This window comes from Chroicocephalus ridibundus, chromosome 1 (genome assembly GCF_963924245.1).
Source record: "Chroicocephalus ridibundus chromosome 1, bChrRid1.1, whole genome shotgun sequence".
Taxonomy (NCBI): domain Eukaryota; kingdom Metazoa; phylum Chordata; class Aves; order Charadriiformes; family Laridae; genus Chroicocephalus; species Chroicocephalus ridibundus.
In genome coordinates this window covers 20650404-20666002 of record NC_086284.1, presented here as the reverse complement: position 1 = coordinate 20666002, position 15599 = coordinate 20650404, and the positions used below count along the sequence as shown (strand labels likewise).

At 35.5% G+C, this 15599-nt stretch overlaps 1 protein-coding gene across 3 annotated transcripts in view; it reads right to left on the bottom strand.

The window, feature by feature from the left end:
* Positions 1–15599, bottom strand: part of ATM (ATM serine/threonine kinase) — a 75397-nt gene that overhangs the window by 41376 nt on the left and 18422 nt on the right. For all 3 annotated transcript variants that reach the window (XM_063330444.1, XM_063330435.1, XM_063330452.1), the window contains exons 13-29: positions 14867–15092; positions 13500–13631; positions 12625–12750; positions 12414–12503; positions 11228–11399; positions 9850–10049; positions 9233–9315; positions 8969–9124; positions 8450–8525; positions 8181–8311; positions 6723–6843; positions 6078–6254; positions 5158–5327; positions 4606–4852; positions 3966–4084; positions 2535–2661; positions 1193–1392 (exon numbers count right to left, since the gene is read on the bottom strand). In XM_063330444.1, coding sequence (XP_063186514.1) covers positions 1193–1392; positions 2535–2661; positions 3966–4084; positions 4606–4852; positions 5158–5327; positions 6078–6254; positions 6723–6843; positions 8181–8311; positions 8450–8525; positions 8969–9124; positions 9233–9315; positions 9850–10049; positions 11228–11399; positions 12414–12503; positions 12625–12750; positions 13500–13631; positions 14867–15092 — 2553 coding nt within the window. The remainder of the gene's footprint in view (positions 1–1192; positions 1393–2534; positions 2662–3965; positions 4085–4605; positions 4853–5157; positions 5328–6077; positions 6255–6722; positions 6844–8180; positions 8312–8449; positions 8526–8968; positions 9125–9232; positions 9316–9849; positions 10050–11227; positions 11400–12413; positions 12504–12624; positions 12751–13499; positions 13632–14866; positions 15093–15599) is intronic.

Sequence of the window (15599 nt, the reverse complement as noted above, 5' to 3'; positions counted from 1 at the left end):
TGTCTTTGTTCAACTTCACAATGTACCTGTTCTCCCGCTCCTACAACTAGATGAGGTCCCTCTGAAAGGCAGCCTTGCCCTCCAGTGCATCAACTGCCCCCGTCCCAGTTCAGTATTGATCACAATAATAAGTCTCATAATAAGGCCATTTAACATAAAATCCACACCCCTCTTCAATATTTCAGGGCATGGAATGCTCCCAACAAGCAAAGCAATCAATTTGCACTTAAATTCAATGACAAATTACTTGATACTTAAATTCAAGTATCTAAAGGGTGGGTTGAAGGAGGATGGTGCCAGACTCTTTTCAATGGTTCCCAGTGACAGGACGAGGGGCAATGGGCACAAGGTGGAACATAGGAAGTTCCGTTCAAATACACGGAAAAACTTCTTTACGGTGAGGGTGACACAGCACTGGAACAGGCTGCCCAGGGAGGTTGTGGAGTCCCCTTCTCTGGAGATTTTCAAGACTTGCCTGGATGCAGTCCTGAGTACTGTGCTCTGGGCAATCCTGCTCTAGCAGGGGAGTTGGACTAGATGATCTCTAGAGGTCCCTTCCAACTCTGAAGATTCTGTGATTCTGTGACGTTCAGGTGAATAACTTTCTTGGAAATCCAAAGCTAAACTTCAAGTAAGAAAATATCTCTAGTCCTTATGAAAGATAAGAATCTATTTAAATCTTAAGCCTGAAGTACCAGTTTACTCCATCTGAAGACAAGCTAAGACAACATGTACTGATTCTCACTCATTTTGTTGGCTATTTACTGGTGAGAAAGTGAATGTCAACACTCTTTATTAACTCTATAAGCGCATTTTATTTGGCATGTGCTTACTTTACCTTAACTTCACAATTTGACTTTACTCCCACACCCTTTAAATTCCCAAACACCCTTTCTGTCATCAAAATCTCCCAACGCTTCTTATGTCTACAATTTGATAGCCTATTATAGATACAAAATTCTGCTGTATAGCGAACATTTAAATAGAAGGAGAGCACAACACATTCCAAATTTTAGTAAGAGCTCTAAATTTAAATTCCAAAATTATCAAAGAAAGGCAATTTAATTTTTTCTTTCAGCAAATTTCAATTATTTCTACAAATGAATTAACATCTACTAATGATACTGAAATGTATGGCTACAAGAACAACGGAGCACAGACAGGAAGAACAAGATATAATTATTGTATTTACCTGCTATTGATGTGGTGAATCAGGGTGTAAATTACATCTCTGAGGACAAAAGCCCATGCTCCTCCTAAACCATCTTTTATCTCTTTAAGTAACAGACTAACGAATAAGTGATAAATTATAAGAACTCTGTGTTTCTTGTAAATGTTGTTTGCATCTGATGCATGCTTACAAAGGGCTAGAAGGATTTTCTGGAATGAATCCTAAAAATGAACAAACTGTGAGTAAAAACCTAATTCATAATGCCAATACAGAAATGCTTTATATATAGAAAAAACTTAAGCGATAGATATATATTTTTTTTTCTGAAGGACACGGACAAAAAGGCTTTATTATTTTTACCCGTTTAAACAAACAAAAGACCTGTATAGAAACCAGTTCTCCAAGGAGGACTATAAGCCCCATACCTCCTAATTTTCTTTTTTATTTTTTTTTCCTCCCACATGAGAAAGGCTATGCACATTTTTCAGAAAACCAAACATTTATGGCAGTTTCCACCAACAGGAGAAACATCAAATAAAAACCATTATGTTCATATGTATAAAATGCATTATTTCATAGAATATATCAATGCAGACTGTAACTGTTAAAACTGTAAACTTAAAAAAACCTAATTATCTTAAAATACTAGGCAGGTTGTGTTACATTCTAAACAATTTATTTCACTGGCTGGCAATATTAACTTTTACACTCAAAAGATTTCGACAAACAGGGTCCAGAAAAAGGTTTTTTTCTTATTTTTAGATTGCTTATGGATAGGCAAAGTAAGTTGTTGACAAAAAATGCAATAAAATAGCAAAAGCTTTGAAAATATATGTTTCTAAGGAATGCAAGCCAGTAATATGTTTATGATTTATTGCAAGGGTTGCACAATTTTATAAGCCTTCATATTTGCCTTTAAAAACTGAAAATCAAATGTCTAAAAATTGATCACAGACTATAACATTTCACACTGTCAGTAGGGGAAGCAAACTTTAATATCTTAATCATAGATAGTTTTTAGACGAAACTGTCCAAATGTAATTATTTTTAGGACATTCTTCAGAAAGAAATAAATTGCATCTAAATTGTGTCAGATTTACCCAACCTTTAAATTAATTCTATTTATACATTATTTTATATGTATTATATAATGCTTGCAATAGTTCAAGCGCATAATTTTTGTAAGGTTACTGTGTCCCTGAACTTAGGACTTCTCCTGTTTTAGAAGGTAAACAAAAGAACAGAAAGGTTTCTAAGGTTGTATTTTTTCCTCATATATACACGACGAAAATGTCCAATTAAACCAAAATGTACCCATTAAAGAAATTTTATATTATACAGAAAATCATCATTACATACTTACAGGGCTTTTAGAAAGAACTGCTACAAGACTTTTTAATTTGCTTTTATGACAGTTGCTAATATAGTTTAAGGTTGCCTTAATCACATAAGATGGAAAATGAGGAGGATTAGGAGCAGGATCCAGTTCCCTAAATGAATAGAAGAGAGATATTTTTTTTCCTTCCCAAAAATCAAACCCCATGTATTAAATAAAACAAGTCTCATTGAATAAACAAGTAACTCCTAGGAAATCTTTCCTGCTTTCATCAAGTAAGAAGCACCAAAAGCAGAGTGACATATATCTTATTTTTAGCTGTCTGTTCTCCCTCTATGGTAGCTTTCTAAGTTGTACTTTCTTACTATTCTTTTATTATTTTTTGAAACATTATATTGCTAAAAACCCACACATTTGTCTCATCTAAGGTACTTTGTAAGAAAATCTAATTGTAAGTCATGAATAAAGCTTCTGTATTTTTGTACTTATGAGAACATTTGTTTGAGAAAAAAGTAATCGTGAATATCCCCATTATAAAAAAAGTCACCTTTTCTGGGACCTCAAAAAGAAAAGAAATGCATCATGATAGTAATAAACCAGCAGCATTAAGTTTCATCACTCTTATTCTTACCATCCCCCTTCTTAGAAAGGAAAACTTTGGTTACAAGCAGACACCACAGTCTGTTAATAAACTCACTGAAACGAACTTATAAAGTTCTGAAATCCTCAGCCATTTAACTTTTGGCAGGTTTTCATAGAAATGCTTTGGTTTCTTTCAACTTTGTATTTCTAGAATAAAAATACCTTCTTCAATAACTTGAGAAAGTGTAATGTTTTCCAAATAGTTTGTATCTAAACACAGAAATCTGGCAAATTATTTCCAGATATAATCGTGCAAATAGTGATATATTTAGGACAACACCAAAGATTGAAAAGCTCATAAAAATGAAGGTATTTATGGCATTAGAATATTGATATTAATTAGGAATTCATTTATTTGCCATTGCTTAAGCAACCTCCTTACCGAAGGCAGGAGCTGCCATTACAAAAACCGTTAAGAAACAGTTCAATTCTCAGTGACTTCTAAATATTTAAAGACCTTTAGAAGAATCACTTTAATTTAGACATTAAAACCTGATCAATTTTACAGAGAGGGCAGTCCATCCAAGTTTGAACTAATCTAAATTAGCATCGCCATAGTCCAGCTCACCCATGTACAACAGCATTCTCTTGCCCGCTCGTTCGTTCTTTCTGTAACTGCAGTATTATAGAGGTTCTCCTCACTGATACTGGGGAATAACTACGTGAGAAAGCACGCCTGTGACACATCATTACCAATGACACCAAAATCCTTTAATTTTCAACTTCCATCCACCTCTTCTTATGCCTGAAGAGCACATTTTAATGCACAATATTATACAAATACACTCAGCATTAAGAAAACCTACAAACACGTACCTTACGTATTTACTTGGATGAGCTGCTGCTTCTGCTGTGGTATCAGGTAGTTCATGAAAGGTCATCAACAGTTCAACCACAATCTCCGGTAAATTATTATGAGATAAATTGTCAATTTGCTAGAAGAAGAAAAATAATGTTTTAATAAGAAAAAGATATTTTAGCTAAAATAATTTAACATTTCGTTTCCTTCTGAGAAAACCCATTTTTTCAAACTTACTTTACAGTACCTGGAAAAAAAAAAAAAATTATGTTTAATTTTACTACAAGTTCTGAATACAGAGTCTGCCTCTGGGGAAAGATGGCTCCTCATAAAGCATTAACAAAATATTGTAAGAGGAAAACAAGGCTGACTTAAACAGATGTATGACAGGGAAACACAGGGCTGTATAATGAATAGTAAAAAAAAAATTTTTATCACATCCTGAAAAAAATTATATTTCAGGTCATCAACTGTCTGCCTAAAAGGTTCTAATTAAACAGCTACTTGAAAACCCTGGGATAAAATTTGTCTAGTTTGGCTTTATTAAAATAATAATTTTGTATCTAAAAACTGTTTACACTTTTACAGAATATATAGAAGTTTCTTTCACGTCTATTAAATGCCATAGAACTCAATTTACACATTTAAAACAGCTACCTGTTTTCCTAAGCAGTTTTCATCCTTAAGCATGTCGTAGACTTTAGAAGCCGTATCTCTTTGCTCTGCTACTTCACTCTTTCCGTGGCTTTGATAGGCAAAATATGGGAGGATGTTCACAAGTATCTTTGGAAAACAGTCTGCTAGAACCTGCCTCCAGTCTTTTTCAATCTTGTTGGCAAGTGATTTCACATCTTCAAATTGACTTCTAATCACCAGGTGTGGAACCAAAACTTTATAACAAGACCTACACGTAGTAAATAAATTTCCAGAACGTCCTTGAATTTTATTTTTTTTTAAATCTCAAGCATAATATAGCAAATGCCATTCCTCTACTGTATAACTAAACTTGTAATTATTTACTTAGCTACCACTATACAAAACATCTTACCAGCATAAATATAATACACAAGACACTTGGAATACATTTTAAAAGCTCCCAAAATGTTATCTTACAACAAAATCCTGATGCATTACTACACTTGGGAATTCGAAGCCCTGTATCATAATTGTAAACAAATCTAAATAAACGCTTTCATATGGCAAACATACCTGTAGAATTCCTCAAGGCTAGTATAGTTCAGAAGAACATAAGGAAAAGCAGACAGGCTATATCCACTGTCATTTATTTTCAGCCACTCCATCACCAAATAGTCTAAATGTGATGTCATGAAGTCTTCTATACTTTTATAGCCAAAAATGTCAGATATTTTTTTCAAAACCTGTGCATGAAATAAGATTGCAGAAATAGCATGCAGAGTACATGATACTACAGCAAACTGACAAACTACAGCTCCACGTCCATCTATCCCCCAGCCTTTTAACGAACACCTGTATAACTCAGCTGCTATTTCGCAGAAGCAATTTTTTTTATTATTTGTATTGCCGTATCTCGAAAGAGTGCAATCAAGGAACTACAAGTACTCGGTATGAGGTGGTACGCAAAGAAAGGACAGCCAGTACACATTTTGTGGGGTGGAGACTGTGTGCAAGAACAAGAGGCAACAAATAGAAAGGGAGGATAAAAAGACTGTTGGCACGAAAGGTTGCAGTATAAACAGCAATTTTAGTACACCCTTCTAAAATAAAAGTCCGCAAGACACATACCATCTTCCAACACTTTGCATTTATTTTACATAGTTTCCACATTGGGAAACTCATTTTACTTCCACTGGGTAGAAAGAATTTTTAAAATGAGATCTGCAATCTTCAACGTATAAAAATCTATTTGTATTTCAGATCAGTGCTTTTAACATACAAGATTTACCACTGAAATTGCCTTTTATGATGTCATTATTTCTCTGTAGGTCGTTAAATATAACTACCAATTCATTCAGATATTTAAGTCCCACATCAGTCATGCTCTTACAAAATCTAACAACTTTCAATACTGACAAAAGCATTTCGTACCGTTCCAATTTTAACCTAACCTTAATTTATAACCCAAATATAAAATGGAATTTTATACTTGCCTTTTTCACAAGCTGAGGATCTAATCCATTCTCTTTCACAGACTGGCAAATAGCAAACAGAGCTTGCTTTTCACAGACCGGACTGCAGCACAGAACCATGGTTATAAGCATCAGCAAAACCGCTTTTCCATTACACTGTTTGTCCAAAAGATCTTCAGGACTTGCATCATCCCTGACCTTTGATAAGAAATAATGCAGAACTCGTACAAGTATTCTGCTAAAGCAATCTCCTAATTAATAAATGAGCATAAATAATTTAAAATTAAGGACACTATATATTACATAAACACATAATTTGAATTTACATTGCCTCTTATTCACCGTTTATATGTTGTCTACAATATCAAGGCTCCATTTTTCTTTGATTCCTAAGCGTTACCATACTGAAACCCACAACAACAAATGGTATGATACAGAAGAGCAGCTGGCAACATACAGTGAAAAAGTTTAAAAACTTCTAATGTGGGCAGAACAGTGGCTGACAAGATGTGTAAGGAACTTCCGAACTACCACCTTGGTTCACCGCCTCAGATTATCAGAAGTCCAGAAGAATTAACGTTCTCAGAAAATTAAACATGATCATTTTAAAAGTCATCTTATTCATAAAATGAAAACCAGGCAAAACTAATGACTAGATGTTGGTACCAGATTTCTCATTCCTTCCTGAACCCTGAGATAAACGTTCTCAAAAGCCTTTTGCTGGAGCTTCAAAGGAAGAGGTTTTGACATTCCAGAAGAATCTCTCTTTTTCACATCCTGAAACAAACTTCAAAAAAAAAAAGGTAAGATAATTATTAGCATAACATTCAGTCTACAAAATTACTGCATATTGTGCATACCAAACAACGTGATTCTGATCTTCTGAGTATCATTATTTTCTTCCTAACTTTCTTGTACAGCAGTCTTTCCTTCCTCTCCCTCAAACGTTATCAATAACACTAAGAGAATCTGTTGGTCTGAAATGGCAGAGAATAGCCTGAAAACATAAAAGTTTCACAACCTCTGCCAGTGCAGGAAGCCAAACTTCAGTTTTCCGTCATACTGGAACATTTCATGTCATGAAGTACTTTGAGAACATATTTATTGAACAGATGTATATGTAAAAAAGAGTTTCTCAAAGAATTTCTTTTTTGTAGATAAAGGCTCAACCCACTTTACTCTTTGTAACAAAAATGGGACCATCGCATTTCTAAGTGATTATTAGCAGATACCTAAGAAAGATCACCTTATGCTTGCCTTGTATACATAATTCCTTGAATGTATTATATTATTTGACCACAGGTGACCTAGTCAGATCATACGTTAGAAGTGGTGACCATATTTAATATCCTTCAATGATTTCCTCTTTCGTGAATGTATTGCTTTTTGAATCCCTGTAAACCTCCAGCCAGTTGAAGAAAGTAGGATAATACTCAGGATAACTGAATGTTGTAAGAAGTAAACCCTATTTTCTTAGAATCCTGAACCTGTTAGCTTTGCTTGATGTCCCCTACTCTTTAAACTGGAAAAGACTGCCAATCTTCACTTTGGTCAGTTCCAGATTTTGTAGAGTTATGTTATACCTTCTGTAATTCAACTCTTTTTGTGCTGAAGGGCTCCAGTTTATGCAATGAATAGTTGTACATAAAGCGTTTCATACTTTCCAACATCCCTCCCCTACTCCTATTCCAGCTCAATTACGTCCTTTTTGATGCATGGAGAAAGAACGATACACAGTATTCAAAACACAAGATCCTTTGAAAAAGTTTTCATGCTACACAATGAACCTAAACTATTTCTAGAGGATAAACAACTACTTCCTGTTCAAGTTTTGCATAATAAATTTAGTGCAAAATTTGCTATCATGTATAGTTTTTGATATCTGTATCTCTCTCTCTCTCTCTCTATATATATATGTATCTCTCTATCTCACATCACAGAATAATTGAAACACAGGCGAAGTTTGAACACCTTAACCAAAGTAACTCCATAGGCTTTTCTATTCTGTTAAGATTAAGGCCTCAGAAGTACTGAAAAGGGCAGCTATACAGTAGCAGAAGTAACACCCAGTTAAGTGAAATTAAGCATTATTCTTATAAACAGAAAAAAGATCTACATTATCACCTGGTAATCGACTTTGCAGCAAGAATGCGAACTTGATGGTGACTATCTGCGAGAAAATGTGGGAAAGTATCACTCACAGGTAGATCTTCATTTTTCACTTTAAGGATCGCCCACTTGCAATGAGGATCAGCCTGAAGAAAATTAATATTGTGGTTTAAAATATACAGAAGATACTGATGTACGCAAAAGATCTTTAGATACAGTATTAAGTATACTCATTTTAAGTATATACTTAACATTCTAATGGATGTCAAAAGATCTGGGATTACCTCAAGCAGGGCTTTCATGCAGTTTAAAAGGGCCACTCTTACTGGTGCTGTGCATTTCCCTCCTTGAGCTAAATGCCTAAAATAAGCAAGATTCGAATAAAGGAAAAAGTTGCCAACAATTTTGAGAAAAAAGCCTAACTAGTTAGTTTCTGCTGCTCACAGTTCATTCTTTTGTTTGGGAGGATTTGACGTGTTTATTAGTCTTTGGTTGCTGAAGTTATCACTTTTTATAATTACTGATGCAATTCAGAGTATAATCAGTCTCTGTTAACATATAACAGTGTAGCACTTATTGTTCTAATACTATCTTACAGACCATATGATTCTTTGCTTCATAGAATCATAGAATTGTCTAGGTCGGAAAGGACATGACACAGAAAATCTGGGAAGTTACATGTTGGATAAAGATATCATAGGATACCAATAACAAGACACAAACAGCACTACAGTCTTCACACTGACAGCAAAGTTAAAAATGTTATGCCCAACAGACTTCTGCATTAAACACACAAAACATACCAAAAGGCTTCAACAACTGTCAAAAATTGTCCTCGAGCATCCCTTGTCTCTTCAGCATGTGGATTGGACTGGGCCAACCCTATTGCTATTGGAAGCAAATTATTTAGAATTACTTTACAAACTTCTTGATCTCGACGGTACAAAGAACACACATCACTGTGAAAGAAATAAAGAGAAAATATCTTGAAACATTAAAGAGCCCCCAAATCCTCTAGCTGTTGAACTAAAAGAGCTCCAATACACGCTGAACAGTTTCTCTCTTACGGAAGAGGCTTAAGAAGCATGTGAATATCATCTTCAGGCAAGAGGTGTTCTTCAGTAGGGAGCTCCTTCAAAAGGACCAAGTACTGGCAAATAAACAAAAAAAAGAACCAAAATGGAAAATAATGCTTAAGAAAATAAGTAGACAAAAAGAAAAACTACAAAACACTTTCAGTAACTCTGACATAAAATCATGCAGCAAGGACACCTATCATCAGCTCTTACATGTTAGACTGATCGTCTTTTCATGCAAAGACTGTCATACAGTAATATGGCTCATGAAATTTTTAGTTTTGGCAGTCAAAAACATTCCCTTTGTAAACTAAAAACACAGATCCTATTCTACTACAGCTATTTAACCTATTCTAGCTATTTAACAAGTAATTAATGATAAAGGCAAGATGTTTATACTTCTCAACTCTATTTTCTGTCTTACAAATTCTAACTGCTCTTTCCCCTGACCACAGCACACTTCAAAACACTAAAAGTAGCCATTTTAACGTCTTCTCAGGGGACCGATAACAAGTGAAAGATTAAGAATATACGATTGACAAGAATATACAGATTTAAAAACAGTACAAATACAGAGATGGGGCTGCTTGAAAAAAGCTGACACTCACCATGTGCAGATGCAATGGCTTAGCACCATCAAAGACACTGCCATCAGTAAGCATTAACAGCTTCCTCCGTATATCAGAGGCTCGGAAGCTCACTGTCTGAATTTGGACTGTAGTTACACAAATACACAAGAACCTCAGAATTTCAAGGAGAAGTAAATCCTGCTTTGTCAACTGTTCTTCAGCTAATGGGCTCAAAGCACCTGAAAATAAGATCTTCATGTAAGAAATGCTTCTCCGAGGACAATAAAGAAGTTGATAACGTTTTAGGTATTCACAAAACTAATTTAAGTTCTCAGAACAGACAGAGTACTAGCAACTTTATTTGTTATTGAGCAGTTACTGTATCAGTAACAGTTTCTTGAGCGTTTCTGACTTCTACGAAGGCCCTCTCTAGAACAGAGGCTTTTAATTTTTTGTGCCCATACATATGGCTGATTTCTCCATCAAGGTTACAATGAACTCAGTGGAATCATCTGTAGCTGTGTTCTTTTGTGATGTTAACTATAACTTAGGATGTATTTTAAACCATGGATTCAAAGCTTCCCCAACAGTGAAATGATGACAATTACTACTATATTAATATCCTCACTGAATTGTCAATTATAACCTAAGTGAAATCGTTACAAATGTCATTTTCATGTCACACTTAGAACTCTTGTAACTTTCTGCAGTTGCAAACTTTATTTATTAAAATTACTTATCAGATGGTTGGAGAAGATACTTCTTAAGACACTTACTCAATACGACGGGGAAAACAGACTAGCTGCTGTTAGTGGCATTAATGTAACACCCTGATTTACTTCTCATTCAATAATAAACAGAAGACATAGCCCTGATTAAAAACTAAGATACACACCACTTTAAGAAAGAATTTAAAACAAAAGAGAACATCAGTACTTGTAGCTCCTAACAAGAAAAAACAGACTCATTCTCCTGTTCCTCTGCAGGTCCAGAGATCTAAGAAAGGTGACCTTGTCAAGAATTATTGATCAGGAAAAGGAGAAAAGTTAAATAGTACCACTTTCAAGAAAATGAAGCAGAGTCTGTAACGACAGACACTGGTATCCTACAGACACACTTTCTAGTCTCCTCTTTGCCAAAACTTCTGCCTGACTTTGAACAAGTTAGCTACCTTCTCTGCTTGCATTTTACTATTCACAAAATAAAAAATAAACTTCTTTCCAAATGAGCTAGAACACTTCATTAACATCTTTAAAACACTAATGAGGTACAGAATTATTATTGTTTAGAAAGTACTTGGTTCAACCATTATCTGCTTCAACTATTAATAAAGCAGTGCAATTTTTTATTTTGCAAACAAAGACCAATCTGTAAAAACAAGCTTTTACAAATAGTTTTGGACAGAGAGAAGGCTAACCTGTTACATTTTGCATCTCACTGGATTCGTTTGTATCACTGATGTCAGTCACTGAATGATCATCAAATAGATCATCAGACACCTGGTTATCTGCTTCCATTATACTCTCCTCAGGGTCATTCCCCATTAGATCCGCTTCTCCCAGTTCAGCTGTTTTTCCAGTAAATGTCATCTGACAAAAACACCACATCCTTTTAAAGCTGGCTTTTAAGGACAGGAGAGACACCACAGGCATAACACAAGCAAAGACACCACAGTTTCCCAGTGAACTGGAACGGATGAAGACAAAAAGGGCTACATTGAATTGATGACTTTCATCCTTTGCAATAAATGTCTTTTACACAGGTGAGTGGTTTGATGTGAACTATTCTCTTTAGGACACAAGCTTCCTAAGGCAGATACCAGTCTCCTTGTTTTAGATGGTGCCAAGGACATTTGTGAGTCTTGTAGAGAATTGTTTTTCAAATACTGTCCTGGTTTGAGGCAAAACAGAACCAATTCTCTACAAGACTCATGAACTTCTCACTATACTTCATAATTACAGAAAAATGAAAGGAAGGCATATGACTCTCAGCTTCTCCTCATCTAAAAAAAACAAAGGATTTTTTCCGTACCTAGGCCTGACTACAGAACAATGTGCCAAAAAGAGAGGCTTTAAGACTTGTGCTAAACACAGTGGTGTGCCACCTTATCACTTTTGTCAGTGAGAAAGTTATTTACAGTTAGAAGATTTAATATCTAGATAATAAATACCTTTAAAGTGTTTTAAGGCATATAGGTCCATCAAACTACAAAATAAAAAGAAGCTTTAAAAACTTTACAAGTGCATTAAAGATACATGTCATGTGTTAAAGAAATTCTTTCTGTGGCATAAAATCTCTGTATACTTTTACTCTAATATAGTATTAAAAAAAATTTCAAAAAATAACATAATTTGGTTTTTAATGTGAGCTGGCATGCTAACCTTGATCAACTGTTATCCATTTACTCTCATTTTTCTCCTACACCTGTGTTCAAGTGCTAAACAGCAATGTTTCCAGTTAGGAATTCTCTACAAAACTCAATATATTTTGATTTATTTTTTCAATAATAAGTATGTCATTTGGTTTGCCTCATATTATTATACTGTAAAAATATTCCTCTAATTGAAGAGCATTGCATTTAGATGCAGACAGAATGTACTTACCAGATTTTTACAAATATCTACAAGATCATTCATAAATTTTGATGTTAACAAATGCAGGAATATATTAGACAGCATCTTATTAGCACTGTTCTGTAAGAAAGCAAGATGTACAGATAGGTTAATTCGTTTTTTTCAGGTACTGTATGTATGATATTCAACTTTGTGATCTCATTAATGAAGACAGAAATATAAACTACTTTATAAACATTACCTTGGTACAATTGCATAAACATTTTGTACACTGCATTATCAAAGTCCTCAGTGAGTTGATCTGGGCATCTTCATTTAGTTTGTTTTTAGACTGTGAAATGCCTTCTCCAGCATAATGAATGAGAGACTAGTAAAAATACAGCACAGTTAAAACACCTCAATCAAATTCATTTATACATTTGCACATACACGGCACACACACAGACACAAAAGGACAGGACTCTCATTCATACTCATTCACACATTCTCATTCATACAGCTCTGACATTTATAGCATGCATTAGTGAGTTTGGACTTCTTTTCTTTGATTTTTATTTCACTCATTCTGATCCAGAATCTACAAAAAGATGGCCTAGACCTGCCTGAAAGATTGTTATTTTCATCACAAAAGAAAAATACAACATCTGTCCATAATGTATAAGTTTTGTGTTTCCATATTTAATCAAGAAACTGCCTCAGACAGTAGTAGCAGTAGTAGTAGTAATAATAACACTCGTAGCCACCAAATGATCTTAGGAAATTCTTGCATGAAAGAGCTATAAATGAAAGCACTCGTTATCCTTTAAGTAGTCCTTTGTCCACATGTCCACGATATTTTCTTTTTTTTAAAGGGGTGACTCAGAAATGTATCAATATTCAGAATAATCTTCACACAAAACTGATGTGTTGGTGTACTGACAGAATTCTAGTGAGTCTTCTCTTTCAGCAGCAGTAACATATTTAAACCTCTCTCAACTGCCTTTTTTTAAGCAGAAACCAGTAGAAATGCTCTGAAAATGTGTCACGATATGTGTCAAAATATGGATAGAAAAAAATATATTTTATATTTAATGGTTTATTTCATTTTTAATAGCTCCCAAACACATTGCTGCTTACCTTAGCAGTCTGGAACAACTTTGATTTACAGGCATCCTCTTCTTTAAATATACCAGTGTAGCAATAGCAACCAAGAACACCAATCAAGAGACCGACACATCGGACAAGGTGTTCTGCAGCAACCACCTTAGACTAAATCAAATACACAGTATAAATACCAGTGGCTTATTGTTAAACCTTTTCACCAAAATACAGAATTCTTCGAAGTCTTTTTTAAACACTTTTATATACAGATTTCACCAAAATTAATGAAGATTCGCATCCTAGTGTTTTGCACTACAGTTGCTTCAGCTCCCTAACGTGTCCTTTTGGCTCTCCATGTTATTATTCTCTCCATGTTCCATTGCCCTTACGCTTTCTTCCTTCACAATACTTTGAATTCTCCCTCTCCTTTAGATTCCACCATAGCAATACTTAGACAACACTCTGGTCCAACCTCTTGCTCCCAAGCAGAGTCAGCTCTAAGGTCAGAACAGGTTACTCAAGGTTTGACCCAGTGAAAACCTCCAAGGATGAAGAGTGCACAAGCTCTCAGGCAGGGCAACCTGGGCCACTGCCTGAGTGTCCTCACGTAGATAAAACTCTCCTTGTATCCAGTGGGAACTTCTCTTGACTCTGTTTCTCATCTTCCTGCAACACACCACTGTGGAGAGCCTGGCTCTGCCTTCCAGACAAGTTTATAGGCACTGGCAGGCTCCCTTAAAGCCTGTTAGTCCCTCCAAAGCCACCTCTGCTCCAGGCTGAACAAGCCCAGTTTCCTGTGTGTCTCCTCACAGGTCAAGTGCTGGAGCCCCTGCCATCTCAGTGAATGCACTAAATGTTTGTCTTGTACTGGGAGGCCCAAAACTGGATGCAGTATTTCAGATGCCATCTAAAGGCATTGCGTAGAAGACGACTATCAGTTCCCTTGAGCACTGGCTGTGCTCATTAATACAGTCTGTATTTGCAGCTTTCTTTACAATTACTCCTTTACACAGCTGTCTCTTTTTACAAAACCAAACTATTTGAGACCTCTATGCCCAAGGCTATCTTGGCTGAAAACTGGCAAGAGCTTAAAGCGTTACAGGGGCATAGAAGTTGAAACCAACATCACAAAAAGCAGGGTAAAGTGGTTTATGTGGCAACTTTGCACATACTTCCATTTCTACACAGCTTCTACTATTCCCACATATTTATGAAAACAATGGATATTTTGCCAAGATGTAAAGAAATAGAGACTTCTCTATTTTGTATTAATGAATATCGCTTCTGAAATGCTTGCAGGTCATTTTTAGCAGCAAAAGGAATGAAAAATCTATGTATTTTGCCTTGAAAATATATTGCTTGGGAGCACAAACATAAGGATGTAACAGTAATTTCTAACTTACCTTAGGAGTATAGCTGCTTATAAGCTTTTCTGACATTGCTAAAAGACAGTACTCCAGTGTTTCCCTAAGATTTTGGTTGATGGCAAGTCTTGAACCAGTCGCATTTTTATCTGCAACATTTACTGCAAAGTTAGTGAAAATATCCATTTCATCAAATGTCGTCTGCAGATACAGCTCTTCAACATCAGAAAAATTGTTTTCTTCTTTCCCTTGCAAGTGTTGCACACTTGAAGAAGAGACATCATTTTTACTTTAGCAGCCAGTATACGACTTACAAGTCTTTAAAACTGTTATTTAAATGCAAGAATTAAACAATAGCAAAATAAAATACTATATTATCTAAATTATCTATAGATATCTATAAAATATCAACAAACAGGAAAAGCTGGAAGCCACCACGATGCTAGAAAGCTATGACCTAGTTGCCATTACTGAAACTGGGTGAGACGAATCCCATGACTGGAGTGTGGCTATGGATGGCTACAGGCCGTTCAAAAGGGACAGGCGAGGAAGAAGGGGTGGAGGCATTGCCATCTACATCAAGAAATGGATAGTGTGAAGAGCTGTCTCTGAAGAACAGCCAGCAGGTTGAAAGCTTGTGGGTAAGAATTAGAAACCGAGGCAACAAAGGGAGCCGTTTGGTTGGTGTCTACTACAGGGCGCCTGATCAAGGGGAGCCTATTGATGAAGCCTTTGTACTCCAGCTACAGGAGGCATCGTGCTTGCAGGCTCT